We start from the raw sequence: 20,412 nt of genomic DNA, 5'->3' as shown, positions 1-20,412 counted from the left end.
TGAAATACATGATACATGCGGGTTTACAGTAAGTTTTCTGAGGGTCTATGATCCTCGACATGATCGTTGTTGTTTTGACGGGAATCATTTTCTGATTCCAACAGCTCGTCGTTTTCCTCGTCTTCACTAGAAATTGCGAAATCATGGAAATCATCGAGCTCAACATCGCTGGCGATCAGCGCGAAATCACCATCGTCAATTGTGAATCGAGACGTGCGCTTCATGCGCCAATAAGCAATGGGAATAATAATTACAGCTAAGATGCTTGTTCCAACAGCTGTGACTCCGAGATAAAACAAGATGCCATGGTGAGGAGATTTCTCGGTTTCTGAGTCGTCGTTAGTCGGCTCACTACTCGTAGCCGGCGGAGGGCTCTCTACCGTGCTTGGTGGTGGCGTTTCGACAGTGTCTGGCGGTTGCTCAATTTGGCTTGTAGGCTCAGGAAGCACCTCAGGGGGCTCCTGGCTAGTTGATGCAGGCTCGGCCTCGGCGGTAGACGAGGGCTCAGGCTGAGCCGAGGAAACTTGCTCATTGGCGGGGGCATAGTCATTTCGATCAATGTGGTTTTCATATTTATCCCAAACGTCCGAGAATCGCCTCACCTTTGTCGCGTCTTTGGCATGACCCCACAGCTTGAGCTTGACATCTTTTAAGGTTCCATTTTTGTCGTCCGTACCCTCGATGATCAAAGACCAGTTACCAACACCTTGTTCGCCCCAATGGGCAACACTCATGAATTGCCAGTCAACAAGCGGGATATTAGTATGATCATTTAACCGTCTCTCGGCCAAAACCGAGACGAATCCTGATGGGCTCCGCAGGGAGTACTTGATACCACCACGAGCAGGATAATCAACGCTAATGACTACATTGACGTGCTCAATGTGCTTCAAATTGGCATTGTCCCAATCTTCTTGGGATACTGTGTAATTGTACTCAACCGGGGTAGCACCCTTGATAGGTAAGTTGGCCTCTTGTTTTTCCCCAATGTGCCAGCTTTGGGGACCGACCAACTCCCAGTCCTTGGCTTTTTCAACAATATCATCAGCATCTAAATGACCGTATCCGTAATGGTTATGGTAGTGCTTGCCATCATGAGTAGTCTGCCATTCAAGACCAGGCTCCAGTTCAAACTTTTTACCGGTCTCGCGACACAAATACTGGAGGTCGCGCCAAGTGAGCTCAGGCCGCTGCTCGAGGACTAATGCAAATACACCAGCAGCTAATGGCGCCGCCGCAGAGGTTCCTGAATGACGACCAGTGCAGGCATCGCTAGGGGATCTGTTGCCCACCCGATCCGAGGTTGTAATATAGTACTGACTGTTTGAAGAATAGGTGCTGATCATATTGGCTGAACAGCTTTCTCCATAATAAGGGTGGCGGTTATACCTGTCAGTTGCGGCAACAGTAATAGAATAAATTGAGTTGGTGTAACCATCATAATTGCAGTTGTCACCGCTGCTATGACCATTCCCTGCTGCAAAGACATATACTGAACCTTTGCCTTGCCTCCCATTCTCTATACCTTCGAGAATAGCCCGTTTCACAATGAGTGGAGGAGCATCCACGGTTCTGCCGTTATCACTCGGGCCCCATGAGCATGAATAGATTGAGTTATGATCCATAGCGTGAATCATGGCCCTGGCTTCATCGGCGTCAGATAATGCACCCGACAAAATACGGATACCAGCAACTTTAGCGTCAGGAGCTAATCCCACTCCACAAAAATCGTTATGAGCGGCTGCAATTTCTCCAGCACAGCGCGTTCCGTGATTATCATCGCCTAGTTTGGGCTCGGGCAGGTTTTGGTGATCGTTATAATCCCATGAACCTTCTTTTGAAAATGCTTCTTTTAAATCAGGATGCGTGTAGTCCAATCCATCGTCGATAACTGCTACAGTCACGCCTTTTCCTGTAATATTTTTACGCCAAGCTTTGACAATATTGATATCATTTCCAGCATCCGCAGCATTGTAAATATACCACTGCGATTTGAATAATGGATCATGTATACTGAATTCGTCTTCAATTGCCTTTAATTCTGGGACTTCAGCCGCGTCCTCTCGAGGTGGAAGTGGGACGCGTTTATGCAGTTTTTTGACTTTTGCATCATAAATAATAGGAAGCGCTTGTCTCTTATCAATTCCTTGCTCTTTTTTTTGACCTTTAGGCACGCTGAATAGCCAATGGTCACGAATAGGCATAGGTTCGACTAGGGTCCAAGCGGGAACCCCGGTGGGCTCGGGCATTACAGCCACAAAATAGTCGCTGTTTGCATAGTTACGAGGTTGAGGATCTGGCTGAGCATCGAATGCAACCTCCCATGCAGACTTTGCCGTAGATTGGGCGGTTAAAAGCGCCCAGAGCACCCATTTGAAGACCGCCATTTTTCTACGACGTGTGCGAGCGCTGGCTTTTTTTGTCAGCCAAAAACCGTTTAAAACGTAGAGTTTTGCAACAGCTTCGAGTGGGCATTTTGAATAGTTGGCGGGATAACGCAAACCCTAAAAGAAGTGTCTGTTCTTTCTTGTTCGTGAAATGGTTTCTCACATCCCAGACTTGACGCCGTACATGAACAAACGCCTGAGTCTCCAACTCAATGGATCGCGTGTGGTAGTCGGTACTCTCAAGGGATTTGACCTATTTCTTAATGTTGTTTTAGAAGATTCCGTTGAAGAATCCAAAGGAGAGGTTATCAAGATCGGAACGGCGGTCATTCGAGGTGAGTCGATTGTGGCCCTCGAAGCTATTTAGTTTTTTTTTTTTTTGGCCGTGTACTTTATTTTAGTTGGATTCTTAGCTTTGACGATTTAATAGACTTCTACTTTGATCATATAAAATTTAGGCTTTATATGTGCTTTGTGAGCTTTGTGAGCTTGTCCATGGTGCCCTCAACGGACGAAGGTAGGCAAGTAACAGTCATAGCGAAGTTATATATAAAAGTAGATAGATAGATAGATAGGATAAGAAAGGAGTTGCTAAGGTATACGAAAAATAGTCGCTTCTAGACGCTAGGGACCTTATCAAGAGCCATACCGGCAGCACAAGCCGAAGTATAGGTAGTAAATGTGCCGACTAACAAGGCTGCAAGAGCGAACTGAGCCACACGACCTTTACGTTCAGGGGCGATCTGACCGAGCACACCAATCTGGATACCAATAGAACCCATGTTGGAGAACCCGCAAAGAGCAAAAGTAGCAAGCATACGGGAACGAGGTTCAAGGTCGGCGTAGTCTGGGCTTTTAACCAGAGCAGTGTAGGCGACAAACTCATTTTGAATCATTTTGATTCCCAAAAGTTTCGCAACAGGATAAATGTCCTTAGAATTGGTGATACCAAGCATATATGCCACAGGATAGAACAAGTAACCCAGGATCATTTCGAGTGTGAGATCGGGGGTGATGTTCCAGAAGCCGCCAAACCATGTCAAGAGTGCGTCAATCAAAGCAACAAGGGCAATGATACACAATAAGTTGGTGATCATGGCAAGGCCTACCTGGAGACCCACCCAGGCGCCATTAGAAAAGGCGTGGAGCACGTTGTGTGCCTCTTCTGTAGTGTCCTCTGGAACAACTACACGGTTGGCCGTAAGTGACTCTTCAGTCTCCGGGTAAACTAATTTGGAGGCGGCCAACGACGCAGGAATGGACATAACACAAGAAGTGATAAGGGCCGCTGGGTTAACACCCATGTTCACATATGCGGCCAAAACCGAACCAGCGATGGTCGCGAAACCAGAAACTAGCACCTGGAACAGCTCAGCATCAGTCATGTGAGAAATAAAAGGTTTAACAAGAATTGCAGACTCACCTTGACCGATGAAGGGAGATGCGGCAGCAACAACAGCTTCGGCACCTGAGACTTGCATAGCCCAGAAGAAGATAACCGCAAACTTGCCAATACACCATTGCAAAATTCCAAAGTAGTACCAGATGTGGATAAAAGCAATAAAGAAAATAATAGAGGGAATGGTGTTTGCAATGAAATATCCTTTGGCGACAACGTCGGCGGAGGTCAAGAAGGCGGCACCGTCACCAGCAAAGCTTAGAAGTTTGCGAGCCAAGAAAGAAATCCAGTTGAAGAAATCGTATCCGGCTTTAGTACGCAAAACGAAGAGGGCGACCACGTATTGAGCAAAAATTCCTACCCAGACGGTGTGCCAGTTGATACGATTCTTGTAACGGGAAAAGACAAAGAACCCGAAATAGAAAACGCAGTACCCAAGTAACGAAACAGCACGCTCGTTCAAATTAGATCCATCGGTGGATGGAGTAGCGAACGTTGCGACTAGAACGGTCATAATGGTCAGGAAGGCTTCACAGTAAGGCCAAAACCTTTTAGGGATCATGTTTCTTACAGGTACAAACGTACGCTGCCACACCCAATTTGCCCAGACAAGGAGATATCTTGTGGGTGTGTAGAATGTGATAAACCGAATCATCAGCAGAATCCAAAGGACGGTTGGAATCAGCCACATGTGACGATGCTTGTCCTGGGCAACGATCGAAATCCACCAAGCAGTGAAAAAGAGACCGAAAAACAGTACCACAACCCAACGGTAACGCTTGCTAGCCAAGCGGAACCGCTGCAGGATGTTTGGTCGATCACTGGCAGCTCCGCTCTCGACATCAACGTGTGACTTGTAACTATTCTTTTCCAGTTCGGAGCTTTGAGATGGAACTTCCTCAAGATTATTGTTGAAGTCGTCTTTCTCATGAAGAATATGATGAGCATTTTTTTCAGTATCATGCTGATGGCCCGGTGAGGGGTCATCTGGAACAGGACGAACTTCTTCTCCGGCATGGTGAAGATGTTTCGGGGTGCTTTCGAGTTCTATGCGTCCGCCCACACCAACGTCCGCATACCGGATCTCCGGACCCAAATGTTCACCGTGGCCCTCGTGAAACCGATGAGCGTGTTCATGTTGGTTCGAGGGATCCAAAGCAGGGTCGATAGAGCGAGGGACCTGACGCTCATTTAGGTTGACCTTGTTGAATATTTTTTTCACTGGCGAGTCTCGATGAGAGTCTTTGGGCGTATCCTTATTCTCCATTGTGGCTGGTTGAGAACTAAATTAAATGGACGAGGGGGTGAGACTCAGAAGAACAAAAGTTTGAACCAACCAAGTGTATCAGCTTTGCTTGTTTGAACTATTGAGACTATCCAAAGCCGAAAATAAGTTGTCAGAGCACTGTCGACCTGGGCAGAATTTTTGCTGTTCCGCTTTATACGGCACATTTTGGCCCTAAAACGCGCATGATCCTACTTTTTTCCTCTACCCTAAGCTCCCGGTAGTCACCAAATTATCCGAACAATGTACGGACACTATACCGCCTCAAGCCTGGGCATTCTATATTGGTGCTGGCTTTCTACTTGGGAACATTTTAAACAATTTCAACGGCCTGCTCAAAATGTAATTGCGTGCATCTGACTCAAGGATGGATCCATCAAGTGGCCTAATGCTGCACGTTATGCTCAAATTTGGGCAGCAGCCCGCAGCATCTGTCGCGCCGTGCGGATAAACTGGGCTTGGCAAAACCACAAAAAACTAGCCTTTCCACCCACTATTGTTACGGACCATGTACGCTAATAGAAAATAACAGTTGTCAAACATTTTGTTCTGTATCATTATAAGAACTAGCGGAAAGAACGGCTAAAGTGTCGATCTCATTTAGGATAAGCTGCGGAGACTCTTGTCGATGCGGGGGAGCCGGCACGCGCACTCTGCATGGTCTCATGGCTTCTTGAAAATGCAAGTATGGAGTGGAAAATATGATAAATCAAATTTCTAGCTCATTCAGTTTGCCTGAAATAGAGTCAACTTCTCCGGACTCGGAAGATTCAGAGGGTTCGGAGAATTCATCTTCAGGGCTTGACAGGTGGTTATCTTCAACATCACGAGAAGGGGCATCTCGGCTGTTGTTATCGGATAGGAGAAACGGCAACAATATCGAGACATCTGCAAGATCCCCAAGAACAAGAGCGTCTTTGGCGCGCTTCCCAAGACTGCCTACTTTTTCCATATTAAACAAAACTCTCGGGCAGCTTTTATGGACCATGTCAGGCAACTGGGCGAACGGTTGCACTTGTAGGGACGTGCCGGCGACTATAACCAGATCAACGTCGTTATCAAAGTCATCGTCCATTGCCTCGAAAAAGCGTGACGGAAGGCTTTCCCCGAAAAACACAATGTCCGGTTTAACAACTCCGTCACATTTTTCGCACTTCGGGATTTTCAGTTCGTCGCTTGAGAGCACCTCGTCCATTTTCTTGTGATCGAACTCCTCGTGGCACTCAATGCAGTGATTTCCATGAAATGATCCATGTGCTTCAATAATCTTTTCTGGCCTGACTCCAGCTTGCCTTTCTAGTGTGTCAATATTCTGAGTATAGCACCGCCTGAGGTATCCTTGATCGTCGACCCATTTGATGAATTTATGAAACGCTGTGGGCTCAAACTGCTTTGGGTTCATATCCTTGGCCAGTGTATAGAATGCTTCGGGGCGTTCTCGTAAATAATCAATGTCAAAAACTGCTTCAGCGAATGGCAGATCAAGTTTCTCCAGATTCGAGTATAGTCCGGTTCCAGGGGTTCGGAAATCTGGAATTCCTGCCGCAGTCGAGATCCCGGCGCCTACCATGAAAATGACGTTTTTGAACTCACCGTCAACCAAGCGTTTGATAGCATCTGGAACATCAGGGGCTAGTTTGCTCTCCGGTTTGCTCTGGCTGCCCTCCCTGGACCTCGAGAGCGGATCTTTTGTCGGTTTGCCCGAGTTTGTAGTTGCCATAAAGCGCAATAGCAAATGTAGTGATACCTAAATAGAGCCGAACGTTCCTGGGTAGCTTATTGTACGATTCCAGAATACCCATGGCAGCTGAATAAAACCCGCCGTGGCTTACTAGACTTCTACTTGTTTCTATGAAACAACGGTTCAGCTATTTAGATCTTCGGCTAGCGGTAAATGAGCTCGAAGGAATAATTTTGGGCTGCCGTCTGCAGAACATATACTCTTTGGAAGACAGCCCACGTCATTTTTCCTTCAAGTTCGATGCTAAATCAGAGGGCAAAACTCATGTGATCGTTGATCCGGGAATCCGCATCCACACGACTAAATTTCAGCATCCCACCACCCAATATCCTTCAGGGTTTGTTTCAAAGCTGCGCAAGCATTTGAAAACCAGGCGCGTGTCTGAATTACTTGTTCCTGCGGGGAACCGTTTGCTGGTAATGAGCTTCAGCAATGGGCTGTACCATCTAGTGCTGGAGTTTTTTTCGGGTGGAAATATCATTCTTCTTGACGAGAAGCTCAAGATTCTGGCAGTTTACCGGAATGTGAAAGCCTTTGGCGACCAGCCCAGGGTGGCTGTGGGGGAGTATTTTTCTCTCGAGTTTGATCAGAAATCGGTTTCAACGGTTACAGTAGATGAAGTGTCACAGTGGATTGGAGCTGATAGGCTCGGAAAAGTTATTTATTCAAAGATCTCCGATCCATCTTCGTCGATGATTGAGTATTGTCTAGCTCAACATGGGCTCGATCCGAAGAAAAATGAAGGCGACCCTCAAAACGTCGCTGATGCGGTCCAGGAAGCACTTGATTGGGCCCATAAATTGATTTCCCAAAACGTTAATGCTGGTTATCTTCTCAAGAAAGCTGGCGAGAGCTCTTCTCAAGAGTTTGAACCTTTTGTCGAGTATTTCGAAGGTGAAAAGGCCAAGAATCCCGATCTGGAGATTCAGAGTTTCCCAACTTACAACGAGACGGTTGACGAGCATTTCGGTGCTATCTTGACCAATCTTCAGACTTCTCGTGTGGACCAGCTGCGCAAGGTAGCTGAGGCCCGTCTTGAAGCGGCCCGAAACGAGAAAGAAAATCGGGTACGCGGACTCGAAGAGGTTCAAAGTCAAAACGAACAAAAAGGTTTGGCTCTTCAAATGAATTCAGATCTTGTAGACGGTGCTATTCAGGCCGTTTCCCAGCTTTTGGACCAGGGCATGGACTGGGTTGACATTGATAGTTTGATTAAACTCGAAAAACAAAAGGGCAACTCAGTCGCACAGCATATTTCCAAGCTCTCTCTCGAGCGTAATCGCATAACCTTGGATTTGCAGTACGAAAACGATGAAGGGGAAAGTGACCATATTTCTGTCCTCGTTGATCTTGCGAAAAGCTCTTGGGCAAACTCCCGTGATTATTTTAATGTCAAGCGAGCTGCTGGCGCCAAAAAGGAAAAAACACTCGAACACGCAGAAAAGGCATACAAGAGTGCTGAAATGAAAATCAAGCGTGATCTTGAAAAGAACCTCACCAAAAACGCCAATGCTACTAAAACTTTGCATACAATTCGCCAACCTTACTGGTTCGAAAAGTTCTACTGGTTTTTGTCTAGCGACAACATACTTGTGATTGGTGGTCGTGATGATCTCCAAAACGAACTTCTTATTCGTCGATATTTTGAAAAAGACGATGTACTTGTACATTCCGACGCCCCGGGCGCTGCCGTTCTTATTGTAAAGTTGCCTCAGGGCAAAGAACCCTCCCCACAAGTTCTGAATCAAGCAGCATCGTTCTGTCTGGCCACATGCGCTAAAGCATGGGATGCTCGATTCGGTGGGCCTTCGTGGTGGGTCAGTCGCAGCAAGGTTCCTCGTATCAATGCTAAAGGCGATCCCATCACGGTTGCCGATGTAGCCATGGGACCTCGGAACAATATGCTTCCTACTCCAATCGATATGGGTATAACGTTCATGTGGCAGACTCCTGATATTGTTCAATTGAGTGAGAATTTGCAATTAGATTCGGATGATGAATTCCCCGATACTCAGTTGGACTCTGATGATGAGTTCCCTGACACTCAAGTGGACTCTGAGGATGAGTTCTCTGACACTAGAGTGGACTCTCAGGATGATGCGAAGTCCGTAGAGTCCGCTTCACCTGAACCTGTTGAGCCGGGACTACCCACGCCGGAGTTGTCTGACTCGGAATTGCCTCCGCAGGGTTCCGATATTGCAAAAGCATCGGATTTGAAAGAGTCTGAAAAGACTCACAGCATCGAGGAAGCTGAAGAAGATTCAGACTCGGAGTCCAGCCACAATGGATCTGTTCGCGACACCTCCTCTCCGCAGCCAGAGTCTCGCAAAGTTCGTGGCAAAAATAAAAAGCTTAAGAAACTTCGCAAGTACTTGGATCAGGATGAAGAGGACCGCAGGGCTGCAATGGAGCGACTAGGCACTTTGAAGGGCTTAGCCAAAGCCGAGCAGGAGGAAAAAGAAAGGCAAGAGAAGCGGGCGCAGCAAATTGCTCAGCAGAAACAACACCAGGAGCGCAAACGTCAAGCTGAGCTTGATCGGATCAGTTCGGAAACTGTCGAGGATGTTTCTCTACCGACCAATCTTAGCGGCGTTCCTCCCAAAGACGAGAGCCATTTAATTGCTGCCGTGCCTATGTTTGCACCCTGGAGCTCGCTGCAGAAGGCCAAATATAAAGTCAAGATTGTCCCCGGAACCATGAAGAAGGGCAAAGCTACACAGGAAGCAGTAAGAATCATGGTTAACCAAAAGGATAACATGCCGACTGACAAGGAAAAGAAACTGATTGAAGCTATTCGTCCTCAGGATCTGCAAATGATAGTTCCAGTCAAGACCATGCAAATTGGAGGTGCCACCTCGAAACTTCCTGCCAAGAACTCCAAGCAGGGCAACAAGTCAACCGGCGGCAAGTCCAAAAAGAAAAAATAAGGTAAAAAAATATATAGTGCTGTTGTACTACGAATTTTATCTTGAAATACAATCAAGTAAGTTGTTGCTTGACCACCTGGCTGAGTTTTTCACGAGCAAATCCAAACATTGATCTAAGACCCTTTTCGGTAAAGTCGATGTTCTGTAGCGATGGCTCTTCGTTGGCCTCCTGAGTGACACGGGACGAGATGACGTTGAACTCAGACTCTAACAAAATACCGTTGTCAATGCTTTCATCAATAGTAATGGTGACCCTATCGTAATTAGCCATTAGCGCGTCGCGGTCAGTCTGAGACTCCAGCAATACGTCAAGGGCATCGCGAATACCCATGAGAGCCTGGAACATCATAGCCTCGTTTTCTTCCGGTGGGCAAACCATGTAAATTTTCGGGCCCATCAAAGCCTTGTAAACGACGAGTTCATTGTCGTAAATGAGAATGTCGTTGTTTTGCCGGCTGGTTTTCTCAAACAAGCCCTTCTCGAATTTGAGCTGCTCCGCCAAAGTGAGCTTGGGCACTTCGGTATCGTGTGGTGGAGAATAATACTTGGCAAAGATCCGTTTACCTGTGTGATCCAAAATCAACAGGGCCGTCACCGAATACAAGCTCATGCTGACGTGTGATGATGTAACCCGAGGGTGAGTAGGAGAAATATGTAGCCGGCAATGTATATAGTAGGAGGGAACGCTTAAACCACTAATCGAGTGAAGTTTGTGCCACCTGTGGCAGGGATCTGTAGCCAATTCTTGTGATCATATTTGGATGTGCTGTCAATCACATGGAAAGCATAGGCGAAACGGGACTTTTGAGACAAATTCGGGCTGGAGCGATGAAGAACCGAGTTGTGAATCAAAACCAAGCTTCCTGCTTTACACTCAAGTGGCTTGAATGCGGAAGGATCTGGCTCGTCGTACTTTGTAGTGCCCGGAACAGCTTCAAACCCGGTACCAGGGTTGGTGCGAACAAACCTCTGGTAGACTTGGCTGGTCTTATGAGAACCGGGAACAAACTCAAGAGCGCCGTTCTCCAAAACGCAGTCTTCCAACGCATACCAAAACCCAACGGCGCTTTGAGGTTCGGTATAAAGGAAAGTCGCATCTTGATGAGTGGGGACCTCGCCTCCAATCTCTGGCTGTTTGCAGATCAGCATGCTTTGCAGAATTCGTGGGTCTTTGTATCCCAGGTCTCTGACAATTGCCACATTTCGTTTGCTCAATGAGACGTTGTGAAAGACCGGATCCAGAGTATGTAAAGCATGTCCTATTTTGTTGATAGTTTGAGCCTTGGGTTTGGTCAGTTCGCCATTTTCATCGAATGCCTTTTCTTCAAAAAAGAAATGAACCTTATCGGAGGAGTTTAGAAAGTAGTCGCTACCCACATGCTCAGTGCCGTTTGCCCCAGTAAGGAAGCGGGTTCTGGGGTGATTGCGAAGGTCAAACTCATCCAACAGCATTTTACTCTTAGCCATTAAACTCGAAAGCTGCTCGCTACTCAATTCATTTGGGATTACAATGCATCCTTCGTTCCTGAACGTGTCGATCTGATCCTGCGATAGCCCAGACATTAGTCAAAACAGACACAAGGGCAGACTGAGTGAGCAAATGACGATTTAAGAAGCAATTCGGTGGTTTCGATATTCGGGATCTTGCCCCCGCTGCAGCTTTTTATTTTATTTATAAAACTACGCGTTACTTACCTTATTCCCTTAACTACTTATTTACATTACTTCCGGACCTTACTTCTTACAGTCATCATGAGTGAGTTCAACTTTGCCGTGACGAGGATCACAAGCGCACAAATCTGTCGAGCAGCTGGCGTCGATAGGTGCTCACCGATTGCTCTGGACAATTTGAGCGACGTCCTTATACATTTTATGATGCTATTGGCCCGTAGTGCCACGACAGCTGCCCAAAACGATGGCCGTGAAGAAGTCACCATGGAAGATATAGTACTGTCGCTCACTGGGCGAGGTATCATTCGGCCACCGCGGCGGGGAACCGATAACAGTGACATTTCAGAGTTCATGGCTTGGCTCAAGTCCGGAGGCTTTGAGCGGACGGCGCAGGTGTCTCACTTCCAGCAGCGTACATCATCGGCCCTAGGCGCTGCCCAGGGGGCTGCCATTGCTGCTCAGCAGGCTGCACATGATCCACAAGGCTCGGTACAACAGCAGTCTTCTAGGCGAGATGACCAGCAGTCGGACTGGCTGAACTCGTTGGTCCAGCAGCAGGCTTTGATGGGACAAGAAAAGAAGTTCCGAAACACGGTTTTGGGCGAATCCGTAGAAGAAGACGTGGTAATTGCCGGCGGCCCTGCGAGTCTCGAGGAGTTTTTCCAAACGTACCTGGAAACGACGGTCCCTTACGAGACCGCGTAGGAGTTATATTTATTTTAGTGTCATTGAAAATACATATTAGATATCGGTGCTTCGCGTTGCGGACGACGATTTAGGAGTTTCGAGCGCACTGTGGAGCTGATCACCACCGGCAACTTCACGAATGAGCTCTGTGAGCTCTCTGGTCGACATTTTGTCCTTACGCTTTTCCTTGACCTGAGCAAGCAGACGGTCGACTTCGGGGGGGATTTCAGCCACGATCATATGCTGTTCAATTAATATAGAAACCGCAGCAATTGCCTGGAAATGAATGTCGCTGCCATCCTCGTCTTTGGCGAGCATAATGTTCGGGGTTATGACGGTGGCCATGTTCTGGGCATCCATTTTCGAGCCGGCTTCCTCATCGAGATGAGCAAATGACGCAGCCCAATTCAGAAAATACATAAGAACTTCGAGCAAGTCGCGCTGGCTCTTGTTGAGCAAGCACACAACGAGCCGCAAAAAGGGAACTTGCCGCTCTTGCTCTAGTGAGTTCACCTGGACCCACAGTTTAGTGAGCTTAGAACCCATTAGCGGCTCCGGGAGCTCGCGCAAAAACTTCTTGAGCAATGCCGCCAGTTGAATGGGCTGCTCATCTGCCAAGGTAGACGTGAAGTCCGGGTTTTTGTCTACCGCCTCCACGAACTCTCGTATGCGCCGAATATTACCATTCTTTCGGAAAACACCCTCAACACTCATATCTTTTTGCCGCATGGCGGTCACACAATCATCCACAAACGACGGAATGCGAAGTTTATAGTCCCCAACTCCAAGCGTGGAGTCCGCACCATTGCGTTCAAGCAGCGCTTCAAGTGGTGCACCAAACACCCCACTAGAGCTCTTCTTCTTGGAGGCTCCAAATGCCTTGCCCATTTTACTCCAGAACGAAGAGTTTTTGCGGCCTATGAGCTCCGCGAGCTCTCCAAACTGAATGTTGGGATACTCGACAAGTAATCGTACAGCAGCAATATGCTGCACAAGAGTGTAATCATCCAGACTGAGATTTCCAAAGTAAGCAGTCTCGGACTGCGCATTCTTGCGGTCCTGGGGTGTACGTAACCACTCGTTAGCTGTCATTTCAGCACCAGTGCGATGACGATACGAATTAGGCATTTGTTCACGCGCTTGTTCAGCGGCAACAATGCGACGAATATCATCCAAAGTGAGCGAAACTTTGCTTTGCAAGAGTCGCGAAGTACGCTCAAGAGCAGGAACACGCTCCTGGTTACTGCCAGGCTGTTTACCAGCAGGCTTTGTAGATCTAGAATGAGAGCTCTCAGCGCTTGCCTTGTCAATAACGTTTTTGAGTGTAGTCACATCTTCTCCAGATGATGAGCGTGGATGAATTAACGCCGAGGACAACGATGACGAGCCAGGCTGAGGCAGCACCGGTGTAGATAGCGACGCAGTCTGCGAGGTGTCTCTTGCATCATACTGACCCAAAACAAGCTCGAGACGAGCCAGGGCAATATTCAGCAAAAACATGTACTGCCCAAGCCGACTCACGCGGGAGAATTCTGCAGGTTGAGTCTGGTCTGGTTTGCAGGTAGTGCATACAACAGTATCCGCCGGTGTATACTTAGCTTCATCAAGTGAATTAGCCAGTTCGCGATCGCATATGCTGCATTTCAAGCACTCGAAATGCCACAGTTTGTCGGAATATCGTAAACAGCCGTCCTCAACGCTATTATCACAATGAGCGCATCGGTCCGATGTCAATGCTGTAACAGGATACTTAACCTTGGGCTGTTTAACCGCCATAGCCGATAGAAACATTTCAAGAACCGGCCGGGAAGTATCCTCACGGTTGTGGGCTAAGGAGGCAGCCAGGCCAAACCTAATCAGCACCTTGAGATAGTGCGCTATAGATGTAGCCACATTCAGAAGATCGTCAGACATAGCATCTGAGCGCTCTTGGCGTATTTTCGACAACGTAGACATGTAGGAAACAATTTTACGACACAGTGTCTTAGGTTCTTTGGACAAACGTTTATCCTCGCGAGGTTCAGGGGGAAGAGTGTCGAGGGCATCAAAAAGAATCTGTACACGTTCCACCAGCTGTTTTGTGGCTTCTAAAGCGCTTCGGCAGGACTTTTGCACGGCGAACTGAACCATGTTGGATACATGACCAGCAGAAAGCTCTTCATATCCACAGAGAGTGCTCCAAATGAGCGTGACAAGTTTATCGATATCACGTTCACGGCTTGCGATCTCTAACCGAGTATTCGAGGGAACGTCGCCCGACTTGCCACTCATTTTCTCGTCACATCCCTGCATGATCCCTGTTCCAGCAAGTTTGACATTCCAAAACTTGAAAATCATATAGCATTCAGGGTGCCATTGCTGCTCACGGCCGCCTCGATAAGTTTCAACAAACTGCTTCAGAATGGCCGCCCGGCAGCCCTCGCAACGCGCAGCGTGCAATGTGGAATAGTGGTAGTGACAGTAGACGTCATTGTCGTGTTCGTAATAACTATCTTCGGGTCCAAATATCGTTGAACAGAGAGAGCACGTGAAATGTTCAACGTGGTACTTGCGATCTAAAGCTGTGATGTACGACCCGCGTAAAGCATCTCCACAGCGATAACAGAGTAAATCAAGCCGCTTAAAATAGCACCGTTCACACAGCGGAATTTGCAGCGGCTTATCAACCGATATAGGTTCAATATCCAGTGGGAAGAATTTTGCTGCGCAATGTTCACCACAATCACCGCAAGTAAAGCAGTCAAGGTGGAAGGCGGTCCCCAGAGCGCGGACAAATTGGCCAGAAATAGGACCGCCACACTTTGCACAGTTTTTCTTATGACCAGCTGGCTGCTGTCCCCCAATGGGACTGGCAGCGTTTGAAAGGCGCTCGGCGTCGAAGTTAGGAGGAGCCAGAGGAAGGCTATTCGAATTATTTGCACCACCTTTAGGACCAGAACGGGGAGTTGTGGGTGTATACCAATTCGAACGGCTTTCTTTCCTATCTGGACTGCGCATTGGCGGCTGACTCGGAGATCCAACGGGAGAAGCTCGAAACTGCGGGGCTCCTGGGGCCGAACCACGGTTCGCGTGACCGTTCGAGATAGGGCCTCCAAAATTACCCTCATTAGGGACAGGGCAGTCTACAAACTGTGATCCTTGAAGCGGAGTGAGGAAAATGTTTTCGTTGCGGGGGAGTTGAGGAGGTGAAAGTCCAGTGTGTGGAGAAGCGGCTATTGGGCCAGGTGAAGTGGGTGCAGAGAACCTGGGAGAAGACATGGAATATCCGGTTGTAGATTTCCTTGGCGAAGCAGTTATTGCCCTTGGAGATGCTATTACTTGTGAATTGGCGCGATTATGACCGGAATGCGTGTGGTCGCTTGCTATAATATTGATTGGGGAGGCAAACAATTCACGGTCATACGGCTTCGAGTGCACCGAGGCACGCCCTTTAGAATCAGAAGCACCAGAAGTCGCGTCCAGAAAGTCAAAGCCTGATTTGGACAATGCTTCAGGCGCAGAACACGATTCCATACTGTTGGGTGTCTCCTCAAAAGAGGTACTTGTACGCCCAGGAAGAGAAATCGAACGGACTGTAATTAACGGGAGCTTTTGTCCCTAAATTTCGCGTCTTTAGGGGTCAAAGGAAATACTTCTTGACTTCCTAGAACGTTGTAATTTTAGACACCAGGTCCAAGAGTCCTAGAGGAAGGTGTGTTGAATCAAAGACTACTCTAAACTTGCCAGCGGCTGTGAACCTGGTATTAGATAGAGCAAGGAGGTCTCGAGTTTTGCAACAAAAGCGCCGCGACTGGAAACAATTCCAGTTTCAGTTGACACAATTAGGAGGTTAGAAAAAGTGGGAGCGCTGGCTCTGAGTAACGTCAAGGAAACAGTTTACGCGATAGGGGGGGCCTTATGTCATCAGGTCTGAAGCCCCGGCGCGCGTGGTGGCTTCCTGTGTGGGAAATGCACCTATCCGTTTCTTTACCGGGTGTGTTTTTATCTTATGCGTATCAATTCCCCGCACTATAGCGTGAATTTTACACAAGACCTTTTTACTTTACATGCGTGATTATAGCCTTGCTCCTCAGGCCTGCTACGCTATTTTTTTCGAGGTGGTTCCCTGGTGCCAATGAAATCAGCATCAGCTGCCATCACCAGGGCGACGCCTACTTGTATCAGAACTTACTGTATCTATGACGTCTACTGCTCCAGACTGCAGACCATAACCCTAAACTCGAAAGCTTCACGAGCAGTCACGCCTGCGACGCCGCTAGCAAGCTATCCAACAACAGAGCATTACGGGGGCATAATGACACCTCCTCGGGAAAAAACCCGTTCTGGAATAAAAAAATTAGCGTGGAACTCAGCATCCCAGTTTTGAATGTGTCCCCCCGTTGAAATTTTTATGCCCAGTTCCTCTTTCATCATCACTGGGGCAGGCATACTACCCCAACCCCATGTTTCTCTTCCCCTCCCTTTCCCCCACTCGTCACCCCTGACATGAGACGATAAGGGTTTACCATTTATGGCTGGAATTATGTAGTGCTCTGCAATGATCGTTCTCTATTTTACGCATGTCGTTGTGAATATCATCCAAAATTTAGGGTTTATGTATATAAATTAAGCATGCAGCTCGGTTCCCCCCGGGGCGCGGTCACAAACGCTTCGGGACGAGTTCATGGCTGTTCAGGTACTACATCTTCCTCCAATGCGGCCTCCAATTCGGTTTTCTCAAGCCATTTCCTTATTTGCTTTCTGACTTGCTGAGACGTGCTTTTGGCAAACCGGGCTGCGCCTTTGTGCATGCCTATCAGAGCAGATCCGTTTTTGCTATATCCGCGAACAGGAATAATCACCATATCCCTAATAGTGCGCCCAATCTTGATCATAGGGCTCACAAAACTGAGCCCCCCCAAGACGTCTGCCAATTGAGTGTTTGCGATGTCTGGCAACCAGTTTTCAACCAGGGTTTGCGCTAGCCGTTCATAGCCGGGCTGACCATAGACCACAACGTGCTTAAAAACAGCTGAAGACCCGTCAATCACAAACAAGTTCATGAATTCCAGTGTGTGTCCACTGCGAATTCCTTCATAATCAACCTTTTTCGGTAGATAGGACAAAACAATTGGTAGATCAAATAGCTCAAACCTCTGTATGAACGGGGGGCTGTCGGGCTTCTTTTTGCCTCTAGAACCAGGCTCCTCTGCTGAAAGTTCGAACTCGAAGTATCTTGTAAGAAAGTCCAGTGTGTCTTGGTCAATGCTTATTTGAAGTGGTTGCACTCGAGCTTTCAGTCGCAACTCGGGTGCAGCTGTAACGGTCGTCTCGATGTTGAGTTCAATGAATGGTACCCGTAGTTCGCGCTGTCGTTTTTGATCGATACATAAGAGGGTATCCCACTTCGAAGTTGGCACATGATCCCAAACCACTAGGTCTTGGATACTCAAATTTGTCGTGGAAACCGTCACTCCATGATCTTCACACGGAGAAAAAATGGAGACGCAAATCTGCTTCGCAGCAATAGTTACTTTGGGTTTTTCTCCACGGCCAAGTTCTTGGTTGCCAATCGCTGAGTCCACCTGCCCCTCCAAGTCATTCATGAAACCTGGCTTGGTGCCAATGTAAATAGAATTGTACATGAAATCACCAATGTACTTTTCGGACAGTTCCGGATCAATAATGGCCTCAGCTTCCTGTTTCACTCTCTCAACCGCTTCTCTAAGCTCTTCTCGCGTTGATTTGAAATCGAATCCATCAAAAAGCTTCACTGATAGCGAGCTGATAACAATTTCATGGAGTTTAGAAGCCACTGTGGTGGTTGTTTTGTCTTGGCCACCGACATAATTCTCAACCAGCTCTACATTCATTGGCACTGTTTGAGTCAATTGCATCCTACTCACGAGTTTCTCGAGATCCTGCTCAAGAAATTCATCAGAAGTCGAGCTTAGGGGGCTTGATGTAGTCGTGTTAGCCTGCCCAAATGCTTCAAGGTCAATTTCAGTGAGCAAATTGATGTCCTCGTTAAGGTCAAAGTTATATTTGGGTGGACTGGCAGGAGGAACCAGATACTCCAAACATTCCGAAGAAGCGGCGAACGAGTCAGCACAAGCTCCTATTGATACTTGCTCGATCAAAGCTTTAACTGACAATGGGTTCCAGAAAATAGAGAACTGTGCATTTTCGAAACTAGCCACAGGTATCCGCGATGTATCAAGGGGATCGACCAAGTAAAGCTTTGCCAAGGTTCCGAGACGAAGGCTTCGATCGGTTCCAGAACCCTTTGCTGAAAACAGAATAGTGCATGTGTAAGGTGTGTGAACCGTTAATTCACCACCAATTTTGAGTCTGTAATCGACAGAAGTTGATTCTGCCTCTGCAACTGTTTCCTCGTTCTCCCTCTCGCTCAGATCAGTTTGGAAATGCGCCGGAAACAAATGACCAGTTAACTCTTCTGCCATGAACTCCCATGAATTTCTGTCGGATTGTGCACTGAACTTGGTCGACAGATTCAGCTGTTCGTTTTTACAGCTAACATTGGCGCTTATACCCCAAGAACCCGAAACATGCTTCGCAACAAGTCCTTCAGGAATTTCCCACAACGTCGAGTTGTGATGAATTTTCACATCCTTGACCCATAAAGAAATGTCCGGTGGTGAATCATTTGTTGGCGAGATTGAACGTTGTGTTATGGTATCCATAATAGCCTGCACATCCACCAAAAAATCAGATGTTGTTTCGGCCTGTATGCGGTTAATGGTTGTCGAAAGCTCGTTGAAGACTAGGTCCAAACTTTGGACCAAGATTCTACTGCCTGAAGCACTGGTCAAACTGATTTCCTCAAGGGCTAACGACTCATGATATATGTTTCCCGGGAAGATCATTACCGTTAGCTCACCAACTACCAGCTTAATTTCAGCCATCTTTAGATCGAACGGTGTTGGTCCCGGCTTTTCTGGAGTTTTGATGCTCATAAGAGCTGCACCCATTCGTTCAAACAAATGAGCTATACACGGTAAACTTTCGACTGCTATATCAATCGATAGCGCATGTGGCAAGCAAAGAGAAATAACAGGTTCCCACTCCATCACGAAAAACGGGCTTTCTGTATGAACTCCAGGTATGATCACACTTTTCAGAACAATTTTATCCGATGTTACTTTCAGGTCCTCTAATCGAACTTGAAGCAAAGAGGTCGGTTCAGGAAGTACGTTGATTCGGTCAATCTGCAAAGAAAATTTGAGTTCTTGACTCTGTTCATCTTGTTCGTATTCAGAGTCGTAAAACTCGTTGATCACCTTTACCATTGACACAAGCGCCGGTAGTAAAACGAGAGAGATATCCGGGATTTTGATAGAAACAGCATCGAATGGAATCGTATGTTCAATAGTTATCTCCTCAATTCTGAGAAGCTCAGGTGACTCCACTGTCTCGGTGATTGTCGTTAAAACTTGGGCTGGGGGTGCTATTGTGAACGTTGAGTTCGAATCAAAAAACATGCTTTGAGACATTGATCCGTATTCATTGTCATCTAGACTGGAATCCGACGTATTATCTGATAAATTGTGCGGCGAAGAAGTGCCCCGCCCAGCGTGAGCCACACTGCCTGAAGATGTATCTTTGGATGGTTCTGAATCATTCAATTGCTCTATTACCACACCCGACAAGCTTATCTTACCACCACGAGGAATATAAAGCCTATCAATGGTGACAGTCATTGCAGGCTCTTCCCCAACCAGGACCTTGATTTTTATGTTGGAAACATTGACGCTCAATTGATTAAGAATGGCGTTAGCAAGCCGTGAAACCATTCCTGTAGTATCCCCCATTCCATACCCCGTTTCTGCGTCGCTTCCTGTAGGTATATTCTCGAAGTCCTGTAAATCGGCAATATCATTTGGCTCAGCGAGCTCAGCAACAGACCGCGCCAAATTGTCAGCCGTTTGGTCGAAAAACGTCGAAACACTGAGGTCTGTATACGAATTCCCCAATTTAACAACCAAATCTGCCCCATTGCCATTGATTCGAATTCCTGAAGTGGACAATTCCATCTCAACCGCCCGTAAAGATGCGGATCGCACCCTTAGACCCTTGATGGCGAGGCTTTCTGTGTCGAGGTCGACATTTTCCAAAGTCAAAGAAGAGGTCTTCCAAATTGACACTTTAAGTTTATCTGGGCTTATATTTGAAAAGACCTTCAGTCGGTCTAGAACGTATATAAACACCCACTTGCCCAAGTCTGGGAGGAGCATGGTGAGGATATGTGACTAAGGGAGGTTGTCCGGTGATAATGGGCCACAATTACTGCTGTATCGTAGATTGGTTTAAAAATA

The 20,412-nt window shown here is 47.3% G+C and overlaps 9 protein-coding genes across 9 annotated transcripts; 2 read left to right on the top strand and 7 right to left on the bottom strand.

Moving 5' to 3' along the window:
- Positions 1-23: 23 nt before the first annotated feature.
- On the bottom strand, positions 24-2,387 carry B9G98_00066 (Protease KEX1; the record flags this gene model as incomplete). The annotated part of the gene is made up of 1 exon (XM_024806624.1): positions 24-2,387. The coding sequence occupies one exon, from the start codon at positions 2,385-2,387 to the stop codon at positions 24-26; it is 2,364 nt and encodes a 787-aa protein (XP_024662392.1).
- A 617-nt stretch (positions 2,388-3,004) lies between these two features.
- Positions 3,005-5,053, bottom strand: B9G98_00065 (Solute carrier family 28 member 3; the record flags this gene model as incomplete). The annotated part of the gene is made up of 1 exon (XM_024806623.1): positions 3,005-5,053. The coding sequence occupies one exon, from the start codon at positions 5,051-5,053 to the stop codon at positions 3,005-3,007; it is 2,049 nt and encodes a 682-aa protein (XP_024662391.1).
- A 727-nt stretch (positions 5,054-5,780) lies between these two features.
- B9G98_00064 (NAD-dependent protein deacetylase sirtuin-2) lies at positions 5,781-6,791 on the bottom strand (the record flags this gene model as incomplete). Its single annotated transcript, XM_024806622.1, has 1 exon — positions 5,781-6,791. One exon carries the CDS (start codon positions 6,789-6,791, stop codon positions 5,781-5,783), a length of 1,011 nt encoding a protein of 336 aa, XP_024662390.1.
- A 131-nt stretch (positions 6,792-6,922) lies between these two features.
- On the top strand, positions 6,923-9,739 carry B9G98_00063 (Nuclear export mediator factor NEMF; the record flags this gene model as incomplete). Its single annotated transcript, XM_024806621.1, has 1 exon — positions 6,923-9,739. One exon carries the CDS (start codon positions 6,923-6,925, stop codon positions 9,737-9,739), a length of 2,817 nt encoding a protein of 938 aa, XP_024662389.1.
- A 52-nt stretch (positions 9,740-9,791) lies between these two features.
- Positions 9,792-10,349, bottom strand: B9G98_00062 (putative coatomer subunit zeta; the record flags this gene model as incomplete). Its single annotated transcript, XM_024806620.1, has 1 exon — positions 9,792-10,349. The coding sequence occupies one exon, from the start codon at positions 10,347-10,349 to the stop codon at positions 9,792-9,794; it is 558 nt and encodes a 185-aa protein (XP_024662388.1).
- A 77-nt stretch (positions 10,350-10,426) lies between these two features.
- Positions 10,427-11,302, bottom strand: B9G98_00061 (Phytanoyl-CoA dioxygenase domain-containing protein 1; the record flags this gene model as incomplete). The annotated part of the gene is made up of 1 exon (XM_024806619.1): positions 10,427-11,302. One exon carries the CDS (start codon positions 11,300-11,302, stop codon positions 10,427-10,429), a length of 876 nt encoding a protein of 291 aa, XP_024662387.1.
- Positions 11,303-11,491: 189 nt separating this feature from the next.
- B9G98_00060 (Transcription initiation factor TFIID subunit 3) lies at positions 11,492-12,115 on the top strand (the record flags this gene model as incomplete). Its single annotated transcript, XM_024806618.1, has 1 exon — positions 11,492-12,115. One exon carries the CDS (start codon positions 11,492-11,494, stop codon positions 12,113-12,115), a length of 624 nt encoding a protein of 207 aa, XP_024662386.1.
- A 36-nt stretch (positions 12,116-12,151) lies between these two features.
- Positions 12,152-15,610, bottom strand: B9G98_00059 (Rho-type GTPase-activating protein 1; the record flags this gene model as incomplete). Its single annotated transcript, XM_024806617.1, has 1 exon — positions 12,152-15,610. The coding sequence occupies one exon, from the start codon at positions 15,608-15,610 to the stop codon at positions 12,152-12,154; it is 3,459 nt and encodes a 1,152-aa protein (XP_024662385.1).
- Positions 15,611-16,758: 1,148 nt separating this feature from the next.
- Positions 16,759-20,331, bottom strand: B9G98_00058 (Autophagy-related protein 2; the record flags this gene model as incomplete). Its single annotated transcript, XM_024806616.1, has 1 exon — positions 16,759-20,331. The coding sequence occupies one exon, from the start codon at positions 20,329-20,331 to the stop codon at positions 16,759-16,761; it is 3,573 nt and encodes a 1,190-aa protein (XP_024662384.1).
- Positions 20,332-20,412: the final 81 nt, after the last annotated feature.

Source organism: Wickerhamiella sorbophila (assembly GCF_002251995.1).
Source record: "Wickerhamiella sorbophila strain DS02 chromosome Unknown contig1, whole genome shotgun sequence".
NCBI classification, from domain to species: Eukaryota; Fungi; Ascomycota; class Dipodascomycetes; order Dipodascales; family Trichomonascaceae; genus Wickerhamiella; species Wickerhamiella sorbophila.
This window is presented reverse-complemented; position numbering and strand designations above follow the sequence as displayed.